Genomic DNA, 27,599 nt, shown 5'->3' with positions numbered 1-27,599 from the left:
AGTATAAATGAGTATAAATTTTAAAGTATCTTACTATGTAGAGTTACTGTATGTTTTTCTTTGAACAAATGTTTTAGTTGACTCATTTAAGTAATTAATTAATCACATAAATAAGACCATTTATGATAATTTGGTATACTTTGCAGAATCGAAACTGACTGAATGTGGGATCAGGACATCAGCTAAATGATAATAGTCAAAGAAGCATTATGCATATTGATAGATGCAAACCTATTATTCAAGGCAAAGTTAAAATATATCAAAATGTAATAATGGTTTCTATTGCATATACAAGGTCAAAATATAGTTGAATTAAACTATTAATAGCAGTGAAAATTATCAAAGGTGGACCATTTTGGAAGCTGGGCAAACTAACAGCTGGATCTATGAGGCATTAGCAGGTTACATAGAATAAGTTCTTTTTAGATCAGAACCCCTCTTTGAATATGGTCTAGCTAAACAAATCCTGTGCCTACCCTCTAGTCATATTACTTATAAAATGAAAGACTATGCTGTCATTTCTTCACAGCAGACTGTATTCAAAGAATGAGACAAACACCTCCTCTTGATGAATTGCAGCCTCCACCATACCAGGATGATAGTGGCTCTCCGCATCTCTCCTGTACACCTTCTGAAGTTGGTGAGAGCAAATGTGAATTCTCTCAGTGCAGCAACAGTCCAAGATGTTCTTATAAATGCCCAAGTGAAGGAAGTAATGGGCATGAAATAGAAAGTTTCCATAACAAAGGATATGAAGAAGATGTGCCTAGTGATAGTACTGCTGTCCTTAGCCCAGAGGTAAAAAAAAATTCCCAAAACTGTTTAGCATAAAATGAAGTATGAGTTTTTTAAGTACATTTCTATTATGTATTGACAGGTATCCACTGACCTACATATGTGCTTTTTGAGAAACAATGGAAAAAACCCTCTTTAAACACTTTCTCAGGTTAATAGAGATGTCAGAAGTAGTTTGTGTTTGCAAAAGGAAGGCCAGTGTTTGAACAATACTTGTATTGCATAGCAACATTTTAGAGTGGGGGTGTCAAACCTGCAACGTCATGTGACATGTCGTGACGTATCATGACTTTTTTTCCATTGCCGGCAATGGGGTGGGCACGGTTTTGGCAAGACGCATCCAGCCCTCAGGCCGGCAGTTTGATACCCCTGTCTTAGAATCTTCATATTAAAGTATTATGGTGTAGGCCCTATAAGAATGTACCACAAGATAAGTAGAGCTCCTGAGCTAATACTTACATTTCCCTACTTTGAGGCATATTATGATCCCCAACTGTTCTACCTCTTTTGGTGGTGCATTCTCTTGCCATTTTGGAATAGGAAACATATAAAAGCTCTAATTTTATGCCAGATTATATATTTATCACAATTTCAACAAAAACAATATAACAAAACCTTGTTGACTATATAGTATTTGGACTCCTGTCCTCTCTACAAGTGTTAATTGTTGCCTTTGACCACCAAAATGTTGCTCATTTCTGTCCTCTTGCATAATATGCAACCCAGTAGGACACCACACCACTCTGACTTGAGCTATTCTCAAAAAGCTAAGCACGATCTGATTTGGTTAAGACTTGGATAAGAGAGACCTGAAAATCCAGGGTTATAGACACTAGACTGAAAGCTGTAAAAAATCCTGTGAGAAGGCAGTGACGAACCACTTCCCTGTTTAGCTTTTTGAGAATAGCTCAAACCAGAGAGGTGGGGTGTCCTACTGGGTTGCATATTATGCAAGAGGACAGAAAAAAAATCTTTGTAGACATGTCAATGAATTCACCAGAACTCAAGCTCAATTAGATGAAACACTACCTTTTACTTTTACATAACAGGCTGAGATTCAAAGTTCAGCCTTAGAGGAGCAGACAAAATTATTATACGTGCGTGCGTGCATACATACATACATACATACATACATACATACATATCATCAACTCCACAATATTGCATTTTAAAGTAGGCCTATTTTCCTTCCCTTTCCTCTAAATGCATATTTTGTAAAAGAGACTCAAGGAATTAAGGAAAGTGGACAAGTTGTTATTCATACAACTATCCAGAGGCATTTGTAGAATCCACATTTGTATCAAAATGGCATTACATTATACAAAATCTGTCACTTTTGTTTATTTATGCAATATCATGATTTAAACCCGCCTACCTGCTTCATTATAGGGACGCGGTGGCTCAGTGGGTTAGGACGCTGAGCTTGTCGATCAGATGGTCGGCAGTTTGGCGGGTCGAATCCCGAGTGCCGTGTAACAGAGTGAGCGCCTGTTACTTGTCCCAGCTTCTGCCAACCTAGCAGTTCGAAAGCACGTAAAAACGCAAGTAGAAAACTAGGGACCACTACGGTGGGAAGGTAACAGCGTTCCGTGCGCCTTTGGCGTCTAGTCATGCTGGCCACATGACCACGGAGACGTCCTCGGACAAGCGCTGGCTCTTTGGCTTTGAAATGGAGATGAGCACCGGCCCCTAGAGTTGGAAACGACTAGCACGCATGTGCGGGGGAACCTTTACCTTTACCTTTTACCTGCTACATAGACACATAATTCAGATTACCACCATCTTTACCTTTTAAAACTATTCACATAAAACTTACATTGTGCATCCTTGCTTCTGTGTAATAACAATTTGACCAAAGTTTGTCATGCAGTTTTCTGTTTTATATTTATTTTGTTGTTATTGCAATCAGTATAATTTTGTTGGAAACAGTGTGTTTTGTTATTCCTTATTGCATTTTAATGAAAAACTACAATTCAGCACTGCATCTTTGATAACTATGAGAAAAATACAGAATCTATACTAGAGGAATATTGTCATTCAGAATCAGAATACATTGATTGCTCTAACCATGGATTATAAAACATAGTAATCATCAGGGCTGCACAGAGCTTTGAGCAGGGGTTTTGCATCAATGAATTTTCATAGGAAAAAAAATGTTTTGAAACTGCTGTAGAATGCATCAATATGTCATCCAGCAGCTCTTAACTAGTTGTCTTCCAGCAGCTAGAACTTCCAGCAGCTAGAACTATTCGATAAGGAACACAAAAATTACAATATTAATTAGTTTTATAAATAATGATAATCCAAATTCTACAATTTAATTTAATTTAATTTAATAATATTTATATACCGCCCTTCTCCCTGAGGACTCAGGGCGGTTCACAGGGCAGAATAAAATACTAAATACAAACATTAAAAAGAGATTAAATGATTGCCCAAGTTAAAACAATTGGAATACAATTCTAAAACCCCAAGATAAAATTAAGACACCAAAAATAAAAAACCCCACCAATCCCCATCAGGCTAGGCCGGCTTGTACAAACAGAAACGTCTTGAGATCGCGACGAAAGGAGCGAAGATCGGGCGCCATCCGGAGCTCTACCGGTAGCTGATTCCACAGCTCCGGAGCGCCCACAGAGAAGGATCTCCCCCTGGGGGCCACCAATCGACATTCTCTGATCGGTGGCACCCTGAGGAGGCCCTCTCTGTGGGAACGCACAGGGCGCAGGGAGCTTGATGCCGGCAAGTTACAAGTTAACCAAAAATCAAGAAGCTCTCATTCTAACTTTAAAATACAAAATAAAGATGCTAACTTAGATAATTGCATCCCCTAGTACAGGGGTCAGCAACCTGAAACAGTGAAAGAGCCACTCGGAACCGGTTCCCTCACAAAATGAAAAACTGGGAGCCGCAAAAAAATGTGTGCGCATGCGCATACATGCAAGCATGCGGAGAACAGGGTTTGACTGAAGAGTGGAGCCAAGGCGAGATATGCACCTACCCTGCATATTTGAATTGATTGGCTGAACTTTTTTAGTCCCACTTTTTTTTTGGACTGCACATGGCAGAGGACTGGGAGCCGCAGGAGACGGCTGAAAGAGCCGCATGCGGCTCTGGAGCCACGGGTTGCAGACCTGTGCCCTAGTACATATCTTTATTAGGATCAAACAAATGGTATGGAGTTTCTGTCATGCAACCATGTAGAACAGACATGTCAAACACAAGGCCCGGGGGCCAGATCCGGCCCGCGAAGTGGTTTCATGTGGCCCGTGAAGCCATCCTGGAAACAGTGAGGGAACGGCCCCCGCTGCCTTGGCTCTGGCCCAGGCCGTCCAGGAGCCAATGTACAATTTTGTGGTGGTCATCTATGCTGAAATACATTCAGTCTTAGCTCCACAAGGCCGTCTGGAAACAGTGAGGGACTGGCCCCTGCCGCATCAGCCCGGCACCCTGGGTGCACACTAGGGAGGTCTTACCCTTTGTGAGGAATGAAGAAATGCATCATTGCCTGGAAGTGGCCAGCACATGGCCCTGCCTACTTCGGGCAAGCTAGGGGCTGGGCAGCATTGTGCTTCTCTTCAGATTTGTGCCACCCGGCTCAGGCTCTTGGCGCTGTGAGGAGAGGGCCATGTGCTGGCCACTTCCAGGCGATGGTACATTTCTTCATTCCTCCTGAAGGATGACACTTCCCCAGCTGCGTTTCTTGCCTGTTTTTCTCCCTCCCTCATCTCAAATATTTTCCCATCACTCTGTTCTTAAGGAAGGAAGGAAGGAAGGAAGGAAGGAAGGAAGGAAGGAAGGAAGGAAGGAAGGAAGGAGAGGGAGGGTCTGAGGGAAGTCCTGCCTTAGTCCTTCCCTGCTGCCCTTTCACCATCCCCTTGCCCCCTCCTCTTGGCCTAACCTGGGTGCTCTCCCATCCTATTGCTAAGGAAGCTTTGGAAACAAAGCCACTTCTCCTCACATGAAGAGGAAGTGGGCCTCCCTCTTGACGTTGCCCTCGTACCCATCATGAGCAACCTGGCTAAGGAGAGCAAGCACAGCAGCTGGGCACCCCCTTGGGGAAGTGGGGGTGGGCTTAGTGCTGCAGGTGCTTGAGGGCTAGACTGGGCATTGACCTCCGCATCACCGTCCAGCCTCTCCCCCCGCCCCCCGCATGGCCTGAAAGGAACAGTGAGGCTCCTCCAGTGGACCATGCCTCGGCACTTGCCCCAGTCCCATCTCCTTCTCCCAGAGACCCTCAGATCTGTCCCACTCCTGCCCAGGCCCCCATAGGCACCATTGACGCAAAAATGTAGAGCTGGCCACGCCCACCCAGTAGGCCACACCCACTCCATCCACGCCCACCCAGTAGGCCGTGCCCACCCTGGCCACACCCACCCGGCCCCTCAAGGGAAATTGCAATGCTGATGCGGCCCTCAATAAAATTGAGTTTGACACCCCTGATGTAGAATGTACACCACAAATCAAAAGCTGTGTGAACAATTGTCAGTGAAATAAAATATATGGGTAAATATATTAGTAGCGATATGCACATGTTTTGTTTTTATCGTGTCACAACCTCAAATGTTCAATTGTGTCATTGGAAACATCATTCCAATTTTGAGATTGGAGTGGGGATGCATTTTGATCCTATCAAAATTCTTGAAATGCATTACTGAGGTGAGAGCAATTTATTTTGAATCAGACCTATTCTAATATGGTCAGAATGAGCCATTCCAATAATGGATAGTTTGGATATTTGAGGATTGGAACATTTCAATCTCAAAATGTTTTTCCACATTTCTAGTAGACAATACTTAAAGAATAAATGATTTATGTATGCATCTCTTTGGCTTAAGGCACATCTCCTATAAAAATCTATAAACGTACCCCTCTGTTCTAAGATCCAATAAGACTTTGGATACTCTTCCCCATGTTCCATTTTACTTTTTTTGCAATCTACAAAAGTATATTTTTGTTGCTGTGCATATATTGTTCTTAATAGAATGTTTGATTGCTCTATATGTTAAATAAACAAAAACTTCCTATAATGCAAGCAAAGATATTATTTTTAATTCTTTGCAATAAAAGCATATATTTATCCATATCTATATAAATTATATATATATATATATATATATATATATATATCAGTAGTAATATAAATACTTAAACACATGTGCATGACCATAAAGCTACTTTTTTCTGTTTCATTTAGGATCTGTCAGTTCAAGGATCATCATCACAGCTCCCTAAATCTTTTGATCCAGAACCAGAAGCTAAATATGGCACCTTGGATGTGACTTTTGACTATGACTCACAGGAACAGAGGCTTCTAATAACAGTCACAGCTGTCACAGACATTCCAAATTACAGCAAGACAAGTGGAAGTCTGTGGCAAGTACACCTAGTTCTCCTTCCTATCAAGAAACAGAGGGCAAAAACCAGCATCCAGCGTGGTCCTTGCCCTGTCTTTACTGAGACATTTAAATTTAATCATATTGAGTCTGAGATGATTGGGAATTATGCAGTACGCTTTAGATTGTACAGTATACGTCGTGTAAAAAGAGAAAGAATTTTAGGAGAAAAGATATTTTACTTAACCAAATTAAATCTTCAAGGAAAGATGTCAGTACCGGTGACTCTAGAACCAGCATACAACGTTTCTGTAAGTATTAAATCAAATAGAATAAATGTTCAGTCATGTAAGTGATTCTGAAAAGAGGTGCCACTAGTAAATATAGTTAAACACATCTTAGAAATTTGAAGCTAGGTGTTGCTGTAGGGTAGTTGTAAGAACAAGGAAAGGTATCCTAAAAACCACTTTTCATTATCTCTTATCACTGATCATGCTGTTTGGATGCCATGAGAATTCAGTGATCTCTGAGAGGTCAAAGATTCATTTCAAGTCAGTGTCAAGGTATCAATTTTGATTTGCAAGCTCTTAAAAGATTTGAAACCCACGTATAAGACGAGGTCTCTTTTTTTCCTAACTAGCTTGCCTCCTCCAACTACTGTGCAAGGCATATTCATCAAATTTATTCCTATTGTGTTCTAGTTATGAGTATTGCTTGCTCTCAAGAAGTGTAAAGTATGCTTGCTATAAGTATGGCTTATACTAATCTTACGGATGTTTTTGTGCCTGGCTAAAAAATAGGTATTTACCTAGACTTTTTAAAGCAATTTGATGCTACTGCAATACATGTGATTAAATCATTTCTTTCTGCTAATTGGTCCTTTCTGTTGATTGGTTTTGGGTTTTTCCACTATATTGTATAATATATTTATCATATATATATTATATTGTATATTATATTGTTACTTTTTGAATACTACTTTTGCCTCTTCAGGGATTTTTTTTAATGAATGACAGAAAGTAGAAATAATAGAATAACAGACTTGGAAGGAACCTTGGAGGTCTTCTAGTTCAAACCCCTTGCTCAGGCAGGAAACCCTATACCATTTTTAAAAAAATGGTTGTCCAATCTCTTCTTAAAAACTTCCAGTGTTGAAGCAACCACAACCTCTGGAAGCAAGCCGTTCCACTGATTAATTATTCTCATTGTCAGGAAATTTCTCCTTTTTGATCAAGTTTAAGCATCTATTGACAGGATGGCTGGAGGTTATTGTCAATAATTAAAGATGGAGCTAACAGGAAAGGGTTAAGTCCACCTCTTCCAGTCATTTATTTTCTAATTAAGATCCAGTTTCCTCAGGGCTAAGTCTTCTGCATTCTATGGAGGTAGCCCCTTACAACTCAGTCTTAGGACACAGTGATACTTTTCCTTTCTCCCTCTTTGTTCCCTAACACTTGCTCAGGAGTGATACCCATTTTCCCCTAAAACCCCCACACAAGATTACAGTATTCGTTTACACAGCAATTCGTGATGAGATCTTTTTCAGTAGCAGAACAATTAGTGAATCTGTCCAGTGGGCTATAGGCTCAAATAACCCTAATTGTGGTGTGCTCCGGGGTTGGGTGGTAGTCTGCTCAATCTCTGAACTTTCTGTCACTCAAAGGAAAAAGAAATCGATCTATCTGTGGCCACCTATCTATCTATGGATATCTGAAAACCTGCAATAGACTAAATATTTCTGTTTAGAGCAGGGGTGTCAAACTCAATTTCATTGAGGGCCGCATCAGCAGTGCAGTTGCCCTCAGGGGTCCGGGTGGGTGTGGCCAGGGTGGGCATGGCCTACTGGGTGGGCGTGGCTAGAGTGCGTATGGCCTACTGGGTGGGCATGGCCAGCTCTACATCGTTCGCATAAAGGGTGCCTATGGGGGCCTGGGCAGGAGTGGGACAGATCTGAGGGTCTCTGGCAGAAGGAGGGTCTCTGGGCCAGGGCCAAGGCAGTGGGGGCCGTTCCCTCACTGTTTCCAGGATGGCTTCACGGGCCACATGAAACCATTTCGCGGGCCGGATCCGGCCTCCGGGCCTTGTGTTTGACATGTCTGGTTTAGAGAGTTCACATCTCTCTGACTCTCCTTTGAATACTTCATATGGACTATTCAATATTTCTAGTCATTTAATGTTTTGTTGCAAAAATGCATCCGATGAATCAAATGAAACTGGGAGCTGCTGTTTCTAAACATACTGCTGCTTTTCATTAGCATGGAAATAGTGAAGCCTAGTTTTCTACTATGTGTTAAATTCCCCGTATCAATAGATATGTGAGCTTAATGTTCTTGCTATTAACATTTAGAATAGAAAGCATATGGCACACTCTGAATTACCTGGTCTTGAACTCATTTCCACAGTGCTTAACTGACATAAAAAAGGTCCTTATATACACTTGCTCAGTTCCTATAGAACTCCATGAGGAAATCTTTTCAGTGGTCCTAAAGTAAATTCAGACTAGTCAGGGCTTTTTTTCCCATAGAACGCTCAGAACGGCGTTCCGGCACCTTTTTTTGCACACACACACACACACACACACAAACACACACACACAAAAGCTAAAGGAAACTGTTCCGGAGAGCCAAATTCTCCTCAGGCAGCCAGGTTGCAGAGCACCAGAATGCATTGCAGCGACAGATCTTCAGATGGCTCAAATTGAAGGTAATGCCATCCGTACAGGCTAATTTAAAAGTGGGAGGGTAAGAAGGGCCAAGTGTGAACAGGTTGCCTGGCAACCTGCTTAAACAAACTTTCAGCTCCTGGTGCAGGACACCTTGCCTTTTTTAAGCTGGGAAGTTGAAAAAAATGCTAAAAAGAAAGCAATAGAATGCTATCAAGGAAAATGTATAGATATAGCCTGCAGATGTTTTGGGAACCTTTATTTTTCATACACTGTTCAAATTTTGTTTTAATGCCATGGTGATACACAATCAAATGTAGTCAGTCTTTTTTTTTTAATCCCAAAGCATCTGTTCGTTAAATACAGTATAGCCAGGTTTTGGATGATGGAATTATTTTTTATCTAAGGATAACTAATGATAACAGCTCTTAAATCTGTTATTTTGTTTTATTTTTGCACAAAAAAATTATAATTTGCATTTGCATTCATTTACAAATAGAATGTATTATTAAAATGTATTGGTGTTGAAATAATTAGTGCACACATATATCTAAAATCAGTTTATTGCATTTGGCAATTGTACTAAAAAAATCTCATTGTCAACCAATAAAATTAATTTAATTTGAAATCAAGTAAAAATTTATTTAAATTATTTTATTAAAACAAATTAATGGCAATTCTTTTATAAGAAGTTGCCTCAAACAAAATGAAATTTAAATACATTGTGCATTATGAATGCTTTCTATTGCATTCCTTAAATACCATACTTATTCTATCTTATCCCAAGAGACCTTGAGTATTTTTATGGTTATCAATGTAACAGGAAGATAAGGAAGAATGCTTTGGAAGCATAAGAACGTAATTGCGTTTCTAAATGTCCTACGGTCATGCAAAGGAATAGTGCATTACAGAGGAATCTGATTTGTGATGTGTGCCATGTGTTCAAGTAATGTAGCTTGAAAAATAATGGCAGTTGCATATATACATATGGCATGGTGGTTTCTTCAGTCAACAAATTATGAAGCCCACCACACCTCATAGAACTACAATATGCTACTGAGGTGCTCATCTGGATATTATATAGTATGAATAATATTTACCTTAGAACATTAGCATACTTGAACAAAACAACTGCAGTCATTTGAGATTTTATAGGCTCTTTAATTCAAGCTATCAGACTTCACACCAGGACATGATTCAATTTAGAATCCTTTTTGCACACACAAATAAAACCATATATACAACAGATGAAAGGCCCTTTGCAATGCAAAAAACGGATGTCTCTAGATCAGGCATGTCAAACTGTTGGCCCGTGGGCCAGATGCGTCACAATGAAACCACGGCCACCCCATTGCCAGCAATGGGGAAAAAGTGCGATACATCTTGTGATGTCACATGACGTCATGAGTTTGACATGACTGCTCTAGATAGTTGAATAAATAAATTCTAGACCAGGCCTGTACATGCAGCCTACCAAGCACCCTTGGACAGAGCACAGACTTTTTTTTTAAAAAAAGTAATAAAATCACCACCACTGCCCTGAAGGTCATGTTGCCTAGTGCCTCCATGGCTTACCATGACCACATGCTCTGACCCTGTAGATGCACCTCTAGTCACCAAATATTGATTAGCTCACCAGCATTCTTTTGCAGACCACAAAGATTTTTAATTTATCAGTGTGGGCCTTTCCCTTCTACAAGTTGCACAGACCTCTTCTAGATTTTCCTCTTGCCTTTCCGAGTTAACTCCTTGGTCTGTCATTGAGCAAGAATTGACTTTGTAGGGAAGCATATTATCATTTGATGTATATTTAACATATGTTCTACCTTTATTTACCAATTATATAATAATAGTATGCAATCCATATGGTGAGGTTTGGGGCAACTTACAATAGAAAAAATATATTTTTAAAATCATAAGATTAAAACAAAAGCAGGGCTTTTTTCTCATAGAATGCTCAGAGTGGAATTCTGGCACCTTTTTTGCGCGCGCGCACACACACACACACACACACACACACACACACACAAACAGCTTTTGCACAAGCTATCCTACTCCCTCTATTGGCTTTCAAAAGCCTATTGGCTTTCGAAAGCCAATAGGAATTGCTGCTGAGCGTGCCAAAAGACCCAGCCAGCAAACGTTGCACCGGCAAGTTGTCTGCAGCGAAGGTGAGTTGGCAGGAAATTTGCATTCCTCCCTGTTGCCCAACTACACCATCTCAACTAGGTAAGTAAGAGAGGACAAGGAGCGGGAGGTGGGTTCTGTGGAGTCCATGTGCACTCCTTCCTTGTGCTCACCCATGTCAACCAGGCTGGTGGCCTACCCAGTGCTGGACCAGCACCACCGTCGCCTCGCCCTGCGCGCCTAAGTGGCCGCCCTGCATTGCCTAGCCCGCACCGTATCCGCTGCCTGCCCGTGCAGCCCTGCCGTATAGAGTGGGCCCCGCTGCTCCCACAGCACCAGCTGCACCAGCTCCAGCCCCGGGGGGCAGCCCACCACCAACACCCCTCACACCCGTGTCCGCAGCAGCACCCCCCCCCCCCCGCCTCCTGCACCCACCAAGATGAGAGTTCCGGCACCTTTTTTTTTTTAGAAAAAAAGCCCTGAGACTAGTTATACAAATGCTAAATCATGTAGCCCAGCTAAGGAGTTCAAAATGCAGGGCAGGTCTTGGCATAAGGTAGACTTGCCATTGGGCATACATATTAGCAAGATTTGAGAAGAATGCCTTGAATCTTCAAATAATTTGTCACTTGCATCTTGGTTACTTTGCAATTGGACTATTACAAAATCCTCTATGTGGGGTTGCCCTCAAAGATCAGCCAGAAGTTGTAGCTGGTTCAAAATGTAGCAGCATGATCCATAATAGGCACATCTTGTTACATCTGTATGTCGTAATAGACAAATGGCACTGGTTGCCAGTCAGCTTCTAAGTGCAATTTAAAGTGTTGGTTTTTACCTATGCTGTTCATACCATAGAACTTAATTATCCAGTTGTTTCTGCCCACCTGATATGTTCAGATAGAGTGACTGTGCTATTGTTTGTGTGTTGTGTACATGTGAGCCTTTGAGTCAGTTTTTGACTCCTGGTGACTGCCTGGACTAGTTCCTGCAGTTTTTTTGGCAAGTTTTTCCCCAGAAATAATTTACCATTGCCTGCTTCCTAGGGCTCAGAGAAAGTGATTGCTCCAAGGTTACCTAGCTGATCTTGTGTTAAGGCAGGACTAACTCCACATTCTAACCTGATGTGTTAATCACTGCACCAAACTGACTATCAAGGACTCTATCAAGTACTAATGGACAATGGACCTCTAGTGCCTCCACTACGCATGCAATTCCAGTTCAGCAGCAATTTTATTGCTTATTGTTATATATCTTCTTTATTTATAATGCTGTATATTAGCTTTAAAAACTGGTCACCTGTATATCTTAAATATAATTTGCTCAGATTTTTCTCTCTCTAAATTTTGCCTCAAAATGTGTAAGAAACCCACCACCTTGATATGAATATTCAGAGTCTTTAATCTTGCTGTGGGTTGAGATTGCCTAAAATCTTGGATTCCAGTAGCTAGTGCCTAGAAAAAAGTCTAGTTTGTGTTCCTTTAAACAATAGGCAGCTCCAATGCCAGAACATGAAACTCTGCTCCCTGAAACATAAGCTTCCTCCTTCCTTGGTCACATTGCAAATAATCCCATCCCTCAGTACTCTGCATGTAGGGACCCTTCCTTAAAATGAAGCATTGTCAGACCATTTGTGCTGCTATAGCATAGAACAGGTGGTTCTCAACCTTTTCTTCACCACGGACCCCCTTTAAATACCTTTTGTGGCCACACACTACCAAGACTTAACTCAAGATTTAAATCATAATATATCTTCAAGCCTTCATGGACCCCCTGTGATGACATTAAGGCCTCCCAGGGTTCCAGGGGCCACAGGTTGAGAACCACTGGCATAGACAATATGCCAGCCTTCTCGCCCACAGTATTTCCTTCTGAGGAGAGGTCCTTCAAAACAAGACATGTTAGATATTCTGAAAAGTAGACCTGCTTTCTTCCTCACTGACCAGTCTAGAGAGATACGCTGGCTATTGCCCAACTTCAGCATTTTATATACAAAGAGCATGTGAGCTATTTAGATCAGTGTTTCTCAGCCTTGGTAATTTGTGTGTGGATTTCAGCTCCCAGAATCCCTCAGCCAATATGCTTAAATATCTTAAAGTTGCCAAGGCTGAGAAACACTGATGGAGAGATCTACCCATTTCCTTCTACAAGAGAACCTTCCTCCTAGTTGACATATTAGGCTCTTCTGCCTCTGAGGACAATATGCAGCAGATGGATGTAGATGCTCTATAGTTCCAGGGGTGTCAAACTCAATTTCATTGAGGGCCGCATCAGCGTTGCGGTTGCCCTCAAGGGGCCGGGTGGGTGTGGCCTGGTGGGCGTGGCCTACTGGGTGGGCATGGCTAGAGTGCGTATGGCCTACTGGGTGGGCATGGCCAGCTCTACATCGTTCGCATCAAGGGTGCCTATGGGGGCCTGGGCAGGAGTGAGACAGATTTGAGGGTCTCTGGCAGAAGGAGGGTCCCTGGGCCAGGGCCAAGGCAGAAGGGGCCGTTCCCTCACTGTTTCCAGGATGGCTTCGCGGGCCACAGGAAACCACTTCACGGGCCGGATCTGGCCCCCAGGCCTTGTGTTTGACATGTCTGCTCTATACAGATAGTTGTGAGTGCATTCACTGTAATCGATGGTTTGGGCCCTGCTCTTTCTAATCTCCTGTTTGAATACAAAATGTGTCTCATGGGAGGGCAGGCACTAACATGGAAAGTTGTCTATGACTTATAAGTGAAAGTTGCAACATATGATAGACATATATCTGTCTGTCAGGCATCAATATATATAAAAAAATAGTTAAGCAATAATTTTACTGCCTTGTCACATCATATTCCGGAGAGATTAAATAATTCATCTTCTTAATTTTTATCTCACTATGACATACTATGTAAGTTTTATTGGAAATCTTATAAAGGTATCGTAGATCAAGTATTAAATGAGAAAAGTAGCACATGGGTCCTATTGTTACCTCGTCAAATGTTTATTAAGGAAATTGGAACACTGATTTACTGCAGTATAGCAATTCTGCTTGTCATTTCATTTTCAACATACATTAATAGTTTAAGTTTGGGAATAAAACCAATCTATGAATAGTGTGATGCTTTTGTCTGTAGAATAATTTGTCTAAGTATGTATTTTCAATATCACTTATGATTTCAGAAAGAAAATTTGATATAGCTTTATAGACTCTGGAATAATAAATTAAGTCTGTACATAATAATATTGAAATGTTTCAGTCTCCTGGTTATGCTCAGTTAAAAATTATGCTTTTTTACATTACTTTTGATTTTACTTTAAGTAGTCTTGTATGGGGCTGGTGAGGTTTGTATATAATAATTTCATTGTTTTCTGATAGTCAAGGGAATATCTAAAGAGATGGCTATACCTATGCCATGTGCTCTTTACCCTTTTGGTTGGAAGCCTGAGAAAGACAGATAGCATGTTCTTAAGACTCTACTGTTGAGTCAAACACACCGCTGAAATCAGCTGAAAGAGAACTTCAAGAAGGCAGACAGATAACAATCTAAAAGAACTGTATAGAGGGACATCTTATTGATGGTATTCTCTGATTTCTTTTATGTATTTAACAACAGCTAGTAGCACTATTTCTCACAACCAGAAGCATCACATTGTCAAACGTGACTGATCTTGGGGGGGGGGGCGGGGCGGGGGGGGGAACGCAGGGTAGCAAAATGATGTTGGATGTAGTTAAAACCGCCAGGAAATGCCCGGGTTATAAATTGGATTAGGTAACTCATGTCCCATTAGGATATTTTTCAAAGCTATTTCCTTACCTAAACAGAGAAACAGAATGACTGCAGGCAGGAAAAAAAGCAGTGGGAATGGGAGCAATTTCCAGATTCCCCATTGACTTTCCTTGTGGGAAGTTGGCAGGGAGCTTCAAAATCTTCCTTCCTTCCTCCTTCCTGTCTATTGTTACCTCCTTTTCTTTCCTCTCTCCATTCCTTCCTCATGGTGCCTCTCTTCTTCCCTCCCTCCCTCCCTCCCTATTTATTTATTTATTTATTTATTTATTTATTTATTTATTTATTTATTTATTTATTTATTTATTTATTTATTTATTTCTCAGTCTTCCGTATTTGAATGAATGCTCTTAAATAAAACAAAAACCAAGCAGACAAAAATCAGGGCTTCTCTTGTTTGTGAAAAAATGCCTAGTTTAAAACAAACTATATTATTTAATTTCATATGCTGTTGTATGTGTACAAATTAGCAGATATCCAGTGGTCATGGATGCTGTGGATTCCCGCTTTCTGGCCTATTTTTTTTTTATTATTATAATGTGTCTTTGTGACTTGATATCTTATTTTGGTTTCCCCTAAATGGAAATGCCTCTTTGCAAAGGTCTGTTAATAGTAGATATTTTCAGTTATATACTTTATATATTTTATTTATTTTTAACTGATTATTAGATTTGTATGCCACTGCTCAGAATCTATTATGATTATATATCTTTAGCCCCAGTAAACAAACAATTAAGCAGATAAATTCATTTCTATTCAAAGAGCTCTGCTAAGCATTTGCCGATAATTCTGTAAGTCTTTGTGATGCATCTTTGGCATAAGGTGTGACAAACAGTGGAGATTTAGTTTGCATTTAATGCTATAAATATGGCTTATAGGTTCCCCCTATTCATTTATTTATGTATTTCCATTATGTTATGCACCATTAGGAATGAAAGATTCTGGAAATTAATACTAGGAGCAGATTCTTCACTATTGTGATGACTTTAAATGGTTGCAAACACTGTTTTTGCTTCTAGGGCTGTGAGTCCCAAATGAGCATGTCAGAGGCATCCTGCAGTGAAAGTATCTCCTCTTGTCAATCTTTGGCACATGGCTCAGCTCCCGAAATCCTCATCGGATTGCTTTATAATGCCACAACTGGAAGACTAGCAGCAGAAGTGATAAAAGGCAGCCACTTCAAAAACTTGGCAGCAAACAGACCACCCAGTGAGTAGAATATATATATTATTTCATCTTAATACTTCTGCACTTGGGGGGATTTCACTGGTAGGGACTTCAGTCCTATCATTTAGCCTTACCCAGTCAAACTGAAATAGTATAATAATCAGCTAATCTCTTTCATGTTTTCATTGGGGAAATGGCAGTAATCTAAAATTCTAAATATTGGTTGCGATTCAACAAGATCCTTTTAATTTTTTATGATTGACTGGCTAATAAATTGCCTTTATCTTAATGATTAACTACTAAACTATTAATGTCTCACATAACAAAGCCATTATAGAAAATTATAATGTATTTTAAAAATTGTGTGCTGATAAATGTTTATGTAGATGGGTTGCCATCCCTGTGGTTAATAATACTAAAATAATATGTTATAAATCTGTGGGAATTTGATAGCGGCATGTCGTAATATACATTTGATATTCTCTGTGGTGATTAAAAGAACTATTTATTCTTCATTCCAAGTAAATATGCATGATGGTCATGTATATTTGTGTGGTGTATATTTTTCAAGAATAAAATTAAATAATGTAGTAAGATGGCTTCAGCTAAATACAAATATATTTACAATTGGCATAAATGATTTAACTATTTGTACATTTCTAATGACCAGATTCTGCAAAATGGAATCAAAAGTACATCTGAAATCTGGACCCAAATCCAGTTCCTACAAAAGTCTATAAAACTACAAAACTGTCTAGCTATGTCTACAAAAGTTCACTAAAAAGTACAATTAAACAAGACCAACATTTATTTAGGAAACTTATATGACTTCTTATATCTTTTATAATAATATAATCCTAGGTACTTACGATAATATTAAATAAAAATAATATAAGTAAAACTAACTGAATCCCACAATACACACAATTAGCCTAGTCATGGTTTGGCAATATCATATAAACTCAGTGCTTTTTTTGTAAAAGAAAAAGGTGCCGGAACTCACACATGTCATACAACCCGCTTTGCCTACCCTACAAGGTTCCATCCAAAAAAGATGCCGGAACTCCGTTCTGAGCGTTCTATGAAAAAATAGCCCTGTATAAACTCTTCATACTCTTCATGTCCTTAGATTTGCTGAGGTTCCATCTACCCTCTAGTCAAAAGCCTGGGTGAAGAGCCAGGTCTTCATAGCCCTCTGGAAGAAGAATAGGGTGGGGGCCGTCTGAATCTCAGAGGGAAGGCTGTTCAGTCTCAGAAAGCAGCCACAGAAAAGATACATCACAGTTTTTATCATGCCTGCAGATAGGCATTTTTCAGATGACCAGGTCCCTTCTCAGAAACACAATGAGACCAAAGGGAGCACTTGACACGATGCCCTTATAATATTGATATCTGTTAACTATTGCTTATTCCTTCTGATAACAAATAATTAAATAATTTATTTTTAATCTATAGTAAAGGATCAAGAAAATTATACTAATAATATACATGAAACGATATGAACACGACAGGGTGCTATTTACTGAAAGAAACATACGGTTGTATTTTAAGGTTCCTACAAGTTGTTATAAAGAGCAGCTAAATCCTGTATAAAAGTGGCACTCTTTTTAGCTTTCTGATGTTATGCTTATATTGCTCAAGGTATAATAACGTTTTAGTTATTTGTAAATCACTTGTGCGCTTTTGATCACTCTAGGTGTTGCTCGAATTATATGGTTAGCAACATCATTACATTTCATGTTAGATGTGGAGAAGCCCATTTTTCATCTCAGCCAGAATTAATAAAGAAGGAAGTCCAAATATCTCATTTCCCAGCCATGATCAAAACCCAAAACTTATCATGCTAAATTTACTTAGCATAAGGAAGTCCTCATTTGCACTCATGGTTTACCTCTCCCCCACTTATAAATTATTGCAGAGTAGGGATCAATTTCCATTCAGGTTATTAATGGAAGCATTATGGTCCTACTGAAAATCTCTCCTCCATAGTTATTGTTGTTGTTGTTAGCTGCGAAGTCGTGTCCGACCCATCGCGACCCTATGGACAACGTTCCTCCAGGCCTTCCTGTCCTCTACCATCTTCTGGAGTCCATTTAAGCTCACGCCTACTGCTTCAGTGACTCCATCCAGCCACCTCATTCTCTGTCGTCCCCTTCTTCTATTGCCCTCAATCTTTCCCAGCATTAGGCTCTTCTCCAGTGAGTCCTTCCTTCTCATTAGGTGGCCAAAGTATTTGAGTTTTAGCTTCAGGATCTGGCCTTCTAAAGAGCAGTCAGGATTGATCTCCTCTAGGACTGACCGGTTTGATCGCCTTGCAGCCCAAGGGACTCGCAGGAGTCTTCTCCAGCACCATAGTTCAAAGGCCTCAATTCTTTGGCGCTCAGCCTTTCTTATGGTCCAACTTTCACTGCCATACATTGCAACTGGGAAGACCATAGCCTTGACTATACGCACTTTTGTTGACAGGGTGATGTCTCTGCTTTTTAGTGTGCTGTCTAGATTTGCCATGGCTTTCCTCCCCAGGAGCAAACGTCTTTTAATTTCTTGGCTACAGTCCCCATCTGCAGTGATCTTGGAGCCCAGGAAAACAAAATCTGTCACTACCTCCATTTCTTCCCCATCTATTTGCCAGGAATTGAGAGGGCCAGATGCCATGATCTTGGTTTTCTTAATGTTAAGTTTCAACCCAAATTTTGCACTCTCCTTCTTCACCCGCAACAAGAGGCTCTTTAGTTCTTCTTCACTTTCTGCCATTAGAGTGGTATCATCTGCGTATCTTAGGTTGTTGATATTTCTTCTGGCAATCTTAATTCCAACTTTTGATTCATCTAGCCCTGCCTTTCTCATGATGTGCTCTGCATATAAGTTAAATAGGCAGGGCGACAGTATACAGCCTTGCCGGACTCCTTTCCCAATTTTGAACCAATCAGTGGTTCCATGTCCAGTTCTCACTGTTGCTTCTTGACCCGCATATAGGTTTCTCAAGAGACAAATAAGATGGTCTGGTACTCCCATCTCTTTAAGAACTTGCCACAGTTTGTTATGATCCACACAATCAAAGGCTTTAGCATAGTCAATGAAGCAGAAGTAGATGTTTTTCTGGAACTCCCTAGCTTTCTCCATGATCCAGCGTATGTTGGCAATTTGATCTCTAGTTCCTCTGCCTCTTCGAAATCCTGCCTGTACTTCTGGTAGTTCTCGATCCACATACTGCTGAAGTCTAGCTTGTAGGATTTTAAGCATGACTTTACTAGCATGAGAAATGAGTGCAATGGTGCGATAGTTTGAACATTCTTTGGCACTGCCTCCTTTGGAATTGGAATGTAAACTGATCTTTTCCAATCCTGTGGCCACTGTTGAGTTTTCCAAATTTGCTGGCAAATTGAGTGTAGCACTTTTACTGCACTGTCTTTTAGGATTTTGAATAGCTCAGCTGGAATACTGTCACCTCCACTAGCTTTGTTGTTGCTCAACTTTTCTAAGGCCCAGTTCACTTCACATTCTAGGATGTCTGGCTCGAGGTCAGTGACCAACTCATTGTGATTATCTGGGACGTTAAGCTCATTCTTGTATAGTTCTTCTGTGTAATTTTGCCACCTCTTCTTAATCTCTTCTGCCTCTGTTAGGTCCCTGCCATTTTGGTCCTTTATCATGCCCATTTTTGCATTAAATGTTCCCTTCATCTCTCCAATTTTCTTGAAAAGATCTCTGGTCCTCCCTATTCTATTGTTTTCTTCTATTTCTTTGCACTGTTCATTTAAGAAGGCATTCTTATCTCTTCTAGCTATTCTCTGGAATTCTGCATTCAATTGGGCATATCTATGTTTTTCTCCCTTGCCTTTCGCTTCCCTCCTTTCCTCAGCTATTTGCAAAGCTTCCTCAGATAGCCATTTTGCTTTCTTGCATTTCTTTTTCTTTGGGATGGTTTTGGTTGCTACCTGTTGTACAATGTCGCGAACCTCTGTCCATAGTTCTTCAGGCACTCTGTCTATCAGATCTAATTCCTTAAATCTATTTGTCACCTCTACTGTATATTCAACAGGGATATGATTTAATTCATACCTGAGTGGCCTAGTGCTTTTCCCTACTTTCTTCAGTTTAAGCTTAAACTTTGCAAGGAGAAGCTCATGGTCTGAGCCACAGTCAGCTCCTGGTCTTGTTTTTACTGACTGTATAGAGCTTCTCCATCTTTGGCTGCAGAGCACATAGTCAATCTGATTTCTGTGTTGACCGTCTGGTGATGTCCATGTGTAGAGCCGTCTCTTGGGTTGTTGGAAAAGAGTGTTTGCTATGACCATCGTATTCTCTTGACAAAATTCTATCAGCCTGTGCCCTGCTTCATTTTGTACTCCAAGGCCAAACTTGCCTGTTATTCCAGTTATCATTTGGCTTCCTACTTTAGCATTCCAATCCCCCATGATGATAAGGACATCATTTTTTGGTGTTAGTTCTATAAGGTGCTGTAGGGCTTCATAGAACCGGTCAATTTCATCCTCTTCAGCACTGGTCTTTGGGGCATAGACTTGGACTACTGTGACATTGAATGGTTTGCCTTGGATTCGAACTGAGATCATTCTGTCATTTTGAGGATTGTATCCCAGTATTGCTTTTCCTACTCTTTTATTGACTATGAAGGCTACTCCATTTCTTCTGAGGGATTCTTGCCCGCAGTAGTATACCTGATGGTCATCTGAATTAAATTCACCCATTCCTGTCCATTTTAGTTCGCTGATACCTAAGATGTCGATGTTCAGTCTTGTCATCTCTTGTTTGACCACGTCCAGCTTGCCTTGATTCATGGATCTTACATTCCAGGTTCCTATGGAGAAAAAATCTTTACAGCATCGGACTTTCCTTTCACCACCAGACACATCCACAGCTGAGCGTCCTTTCGGCTTTGGCCCAGTCGCTTCATTCTTTCTGGCGCTACTAGTACTAGCCCTCTGCTCTTCCCCAGTAGTATATTGGACGCCTTCCGACCTGAGGGGCTCATCTTCCAGCGTTATATCGTTTTGCCTTTTGGTACTGTCCATAGGGTTTTCATGGCAAAGATACTGGAGTGGGTTGCCATTTCCTTCTCCAGTGGATCACGTTTTGTCAGAACTCTCGGCTATGACCTGTCCGTCTTGGCTGGCCCTGCACGGCATAGCTCATAGCTTCATTGAATTACGCAAGCCCCTTCGGCAGTAATCCATGAAGGGGCCATAGTTATTACTACATTTTAAAAAATCTTGTTGAGTCTGCCAAGTACACAATTTGTAGAAGATGCTTCCTGTTTCTTACACTCCTTATTTCTAATCAAAACATCCTTAGAATTTCTGAATGTCTCTTACGTGCTAGATTGCAGATAGGTGTCTAGAAGACATACAAAAGTATAATACAAGGGTTTTCAAACTTGGCCCTTTTATGACTTGTGGACTTCAACTCACAGAATTTCTGGAGATGCTGAAAATCTGTGTTTAGAAGCAGTCTAAACAACAGTAGACAGGCTTAGTGAGAGAATTGTATCAGAAGTGTCTGAAATAAATTATCTCTCTCTTTTCTGCTTCACCATACAGGCATGCCTGGTCAACTAGTATTCAGGCCAGTCCAAGTTCCCTGAGTCAGAGAGATATGTAGAGCTTATACAGAGGGAAAATATAGTGGCATTAAAAACATCAACAATGCAGAAATTATTGTTGCTCAAAGCTGTATGGCCCTGGAGTACACTGCCTAGGACCCACAAAAAGTATACATGTACCCATCTTAAATGGCCAATAGATCCTGAATTGATAGAACTGCTAGAGGTCATCTGACAGCACAACTGACAAAAGGATTATTAAAATATATCAGACTGTGACTGTAGTAAAATTGTCTGTTGACTGCTTAAAAGATTAGTTTAACGCCAAAATCAGCAAAGGATGAAATGGCAGAGAAGAGAGAGTGCTGAGGAATGTCCACACCATTTTTAGATGAAAGCAGAAAATGATCTTTGTTGCAAAATCAATAAAAACCTATTTTGATATTCTTGATAGTGCTAAAAAATGCTTGTTTTTTTATTTTCCATTTCATGTGGACTCACACTCTAGGTTAGGGGATCTTGTGCATGTCATAGGGCATAATCTGTTTATTAATTATTGTTTATTTAGTGCTATCCCAATGTTACAATTTGAATTGGAAATTTGAACTTATGAGAAGCTCTCTATGTGCACTGAAGAAACCATGTAGCTTTGAATTATTTTTTAAAACTTTGATCTAATAAACTTGCATTTTAGCCTAAATCATTTTCTCAGATGGAAGATGCAGCAAAGTAGCATTAAATGAATAAAGTAGCCAGCTAAGTTAATTTTATCAGATTTCATTATTTTGTTTACAGTACACACAGAATGCCTTTCAACAATCATTTATTTTATTGTAATTTTGTAATTCTATTGAACTTCCCTAGTCTGAGTTCATTTAATTAATCCTTACTTAGAAAGCTGGAGTTTGCATGAAAAAGAGGAAGGTCTGCTAAAGAACATATTGGATTTCTAGTTCGTAGCCTGATCTTTTGCATGAATCTCTATGAGCTTGTGTTTTAAACCCAACAGAAATTACTATTAAGATACTACATTATTTTAAACCGTGTAATTTTTTTTTGTTAAAGATTACACAGTGAACATAACAAAATTCATTCATTAATCTACCTGCCCATCCTTTTGCTCGATCCTTTTCTCTAAAACTGATTTGCTAAGATGCTGTTTTCTTTCACTCTGGTGAATAGTGTTTCCTCTTAAACTTTAACCTTTTATCCTGTGTCACCCAACTATTGACATCTGGTCATTATTTCTTTTACTGCTTTCCACCCCACCCCGTTGTCAGATGGACTGTTCTGTTGTCTAAAACACTTGATAGGTGGACAGGTTTATATAATACGAGGTGAGTTCCTGTGGAGGCTAATTAGATGTTGTCTTTTTCATGCAAAAGAAATCTGCCAGCTTCAAAGCTCTCCACCACTTTCTACCATGTTGGTTTCTGATGATGTACAATAATTATTTCACTGTTATAATGGAGACAGAGCTGATCTCTGACTATGGATGGTGGTATTTCAAAGATTTATAAAATAAACATGTGAATAAATGTCTGGACATTTAATTTCATTATTGCATTTCTTTTTCTAAACAATCCAAATTTCTTTCTTAAAAAATTCAAATTCATGCATTTACTAAAATAAATAAAACACAGAAAATCTTTCTGTTTTTAAATACAAACAAATTGATGTATGTATTCAGTTCAATAATTATGACTGTATTTTCCCAGGCAAAGTGTTTCCACACAACAGTAACAATTAAAGTTTTGAATATAAATGCTATTTCACTGAATTCATATTCACGGTCTAGTAGCTCCAGTGCACACATGGAGCTTCAGACAGAGAGGGGGGTTGGCTTCCTTTTCCTTTGTGGGTATGGAATGTATCTTCTGTGCATCTAGGATTTTTTATTGTACTATGAATATTTTAACTATCATATTTATTAAATTTATTTTATACTGCTTCCTATACAAAAACATTGCAAAGATTTTATACTTGAATAGTATGGCATGACATGCTATTCATTAAAATTAGTACAAAAGAATTATGTACTAATTACTTATTGCACCACATATCTGCATGCAAAAATCATGCATGGCTTTATTCACATGAGTAAATATAAACTTTTATGTGGGTAATTTTATATTTTGGCACTTTAATTGTACAAAATCCAATAAAATCTTGACGATAAACCACATCCATGCAGAGAGATTTTTAAGCAAACATTTCATCATGAACACTGTGATGTTATCACTGCACTCCAATCCCATTCTTTTACATGTAATTTCTTTTTTCATGTCATTATACACCTATTTATATGATCTAAATACTCTGATATGCTTTACAGTGCTGTGCCAGTTGTAGCTTGCTAAGTGTTAATGCTATATGTGTCTGCTTGGTGCAAATGAGCAAGGGATAATAGTAGGATTATGAGGTATACCTCTAAGTCAATTTACTATGAGAGAATAAGTACAGTTAAGTAAAAGTCACAATGAAATATTTTTCTCTGTCACATTATTAGGTTTAGTCAATTGTTCAAATCCAACATGGTATACATCATAATCTTAAAGATAGTCTGATATAGTGGGTGAAATGGTTTGTCCAATACAACTCATGTATCAAATTGTCTATTTTGTAGATACATTTGTTAAGCTGACATTGCTGAATTCCATGGGTCAAGAGATGTCCAAATGCAAGACATCCATCCGAAGAGGGCAGCCAAATCCAGTCTACAAGGAGACCTTTATTTTTCAAGTGGCACTTTTTCAGCTTTCTGATGTTACACTTATATTATCTGTGTATAACAAACGCAGCATGAAGCGAAAGGAAATGATAGGCTGGATTTCTTTAGGTTTGAACAGTTCTGGTGAAGAGGAGCTGAACCATTGGACTGAGATGAAAGAATCCAAAGGACAACAAATATGTAGGTGGCACTCTTTATTAGAATCTTAACGTAGAATTGAAGCTCAACTGAATGTCAACGTACAATAAGATTGTTGTTTTCATACAGCTAAGAGACTCTTACAGAAATTACAAGCTTTTGTATTTCAGATTAACATTCCTCTTAAAAATGCACAAAATGCTGTGAAGAAGTATAAACATTCACATTTTCATTTAATATTACTGATTTTTTTAAAGCACCAGATACAGAAGACAGAAACCACTAGTCTTTATCATGAAACATTTAGGATTCTCTCACCTATTCTTATTTTGGTTAACATGCAACTTTTATGTAAATCCTTTATTTGTATGAAATTCTCTGATGGTTTTATTTTCTTCTGGTAGTGTTATGCTCTGTGTTGTAGATGATCTATCAAGAAGATCTAGAGGTGGAAAGAAGTATGATTAAATGGTAAAAGAAAGCTCAACAATAGGAGAGAAATATTGTAGGTTTGCAATAGTATTTTTTTTCATTCTTGGTGATTTAACATTTCGGACAGTGTACATCTGAAGAGTTGCTATGCAAGAGAGGCTAGATACTGATTACTTATGAGATTCTCTGTGGTGTCTGCTTTAAACATAATTTTTTTTTCCAGAGAGCTGAAATTGTTTTGAAAGAGAATTACCATTTATGGTGTAAAGATACATAACTTTCACTCTTGATAAATAGGCTTTTGTATTATTTCAAAAGTTGTAAAACTTGTTTGACCAGACTGTAGGTCTCACCTCTAAAAATTACTGGGATGGTGTCTTCAGTTTAACATATCTATGATGCAGGATTATTCATTGTGTGCCTTCTTTGGATCTTAATGAAATAGGACCCAGTGTAAGCACTGAGCACTTTTCAATTTTCTGATTCCTCATTTGCCAGCTGGAAAGCACAGGATCCAAAGATTTGCACAAGGGAGCTTTGGATATGTGATTTTGAAAAGCAGAATTCTTTTCTTTGAAACTGTGCTTCCATATAGATGTTTCTAATGGTACTAATCAAAAGATATTATGTGACTGTTCCACCTTTCCTTAATAAAATTTCTATGCTCATAAAAAAAGAGAAACTGAGGAAAAAACATGGAGGTTTACAAGTAGAAGACGATAATATATAATTTCTCCATAAAACGCAGTAGGGCAAAGCAGTGTGATGTGGTGGGAGGTCTACTTTTTAAAGGAAAAATGTAAAACAATTCACTGGGCACCCAGAAGTTCCTGGACTTAAGTAAAGTAGTCCCTTCACCCATTATAAGAGGCTTGGAGAAGCTGATGACAACTTGCAGGCAGTTTCTGTCATGGATCTCTCAGTGAGAGATGCTTTAAGTAAGAATTTCACTCATAGATGCTTTTTAATTAAGGTATTTGGTCTTTATATGAAATATGGTTATTGGCAGTTCAGAATCCAAGAAATACATAAATATTTTTAAAAACAGAAAGTTTTAAAAATTCAATGATGATAACATTTTGGAATTATAATATCTGAGTAATTTTAAATAATGACTTAATCCCACCAGTTAATTCACTTTCTTTCTCTCACGCACATGCAAACAAACTTGAAAAAGACAGTTTCATGAATTACAATAGTTGATATATCCAAGAAAGTGTTGTTGTTGTTGTTAGTTGCGAAGTCGTGTCCGACCCATCGCGACCCCATGGACAACATGAGGCCTTCCAGGCCTTCCTGTCTTCTACCATCTTCTGGTAGAGGACTGGTAGAGGACACCTCATGGACAGTACCAAAAGGCAAAAAGAAAGTATTATACGCTTATTTATTCAAGAATTCTTGCAATAAATGATTTCACCTCTTTCTTCCCAACGACCACAAGATTTCAGTTATATTGAAGGTTAAGACACTGCTTGCCATGAATATAGTGTTGAGATCATGATAAAAGAAAGTACAGCTTGAAAACACTTACAATGTCCATGGAATCTATATTGGTTGTAAACATAGCCAGAGCTGATGAATTCTATTCAAGTGCTAGCTTTGGCTTTAGAGAAGCTGAAAAAAAGAAGGATCAATGCATTTTTTTAATACTAAAAGTAGACTGATTAAATACATGTTTAATACTCTTACCCACAATAATACTGAATGCTGCTATGTTTGAGATCAAAGACATTGCAGACTTGCATGAATGGATTCAAATCCATCACATGAAGGATGTGTAACGTTCCCAGTTTCAAAAATTTTAACAACCTCCTTAAAATTTCTCAGCCGTAGTCTTAAAATTGTTATTCAGTGCCTTTCATGTTCCACCACTTAAATTTGTAACTATAAAGTGATGCTAAATTGATTGATTTTAAAGGTTTATCAAATGATTTTTTTCCTGTGTTGCATGAAATGTATAGCACAAGAAATGTAATTTTGTTAATAAACACTGTTCAGGATCTTTTGCAAACTTAAATATGAATAATAGTACAATTTATTGTATTATTTTCAGTTCTAAATCTTGTTAATTTGCCTTTATACAAGCCTTGCTTTGTATTTTGAAAATCCTTACTTAGTTGCATTTTGGTTAAAAGTTAAATATTTAGATTTTATTTATAGATTTTAGCCTCAATTCCAAACTTGCTTACCATAAAATATGTACTAGAGCTTATTTCTGAAATGCATGTTTAGAATTAAGACTTGCAACATCACAGTGCCTTGAAGAATGGATAAAGTATTTTTAAAGAAGAAAGAATGATGAAAAACTGTGATTATGATCCAGGAAATTCCTGATTCTGGAAGTTTCTTAATCTGAATTGTTCCTCTATATTTTTTTCTTTTTAAAATATAGTCTATCATAGACACATCTAATGAACTATTTTGTTGGAAAGCAAGATAGATGTGGAGCAATTTATATATATATATATATATATATATATATATATATATATATATATATATATATATATATATATATATATATATATATATATATATATATATATATATATATATATATATATATATATATATATATATATATATATATATATATATATATATATATATATATATATATATATATATATATATATATATATATATATATATATATATATATATATATATATATATATATATATATATATATATATATATATATATATATATAGTATTTGTTTTTCTGCCACTGTCATGTCAATACTTTTGTCTTAATTTTGAAATGGTATACACCTTGCTTGAATATTACAATGTACACATAAATAATGTTTGATGGCCTTGTAAACATAATAAACCTTTGATTTGGCATAAAACATTGGATGGGTACGGGAAATGGAAAACATCTATTACTTTCTAT

At 38.5% G+C, this 27,599-nt stretch overlaps 1 protein-coding gene across 1 annotated transcript in view; it reads left to right on the top strand.

Annotated features, from left to right (window-relative positions):
• Window positions 1-24,419, top strand: part of SYT14 (synaptotagmin 14) — a gene marked incomplete at its 5' end in the record, with an annotated part of 68,104 nt that extends 43,685 nt beyond the window's left edge. The window contains 4 exons of the mRNA XM_081314270.1: window positions 530-798; window positions 5,993-6,442; window positions 15,692-15,881; window positions 24,026-24,419. Of these exons, the coding sequence (XP_081170396.1) occupies window positions 530-798; window positions 5,993-6,442; window positions 15,692-15,881; window positions 24,026-24,339 (1,223 nt within the window). The 3' untranslated portion in view covers window positions 24,340-24,419. The remainder of the gene's footprint in view (window positions 1-529; window positions 799-5,992; window positions 6,443-15,691; window positions 15,882-24,025) is intronic.
• Between the last annotated feature and the right edge of the window lie 3,180 nt (window positions 24,420-27,599).

The sequence above is a fragment of the Vipera berus genome, assembly GCF_964194415.1.
Source record: "Vipera berus genome assembly, chromosome: 1".
NCBI lineage: Eukaryota > Metazoa > Chordata > Lepidosauria > Squamata > Viperidae > Vipera > Vipera berus.
This window is presented reverse-complemented; position numbering and strand designations above follow the sequence as displayed.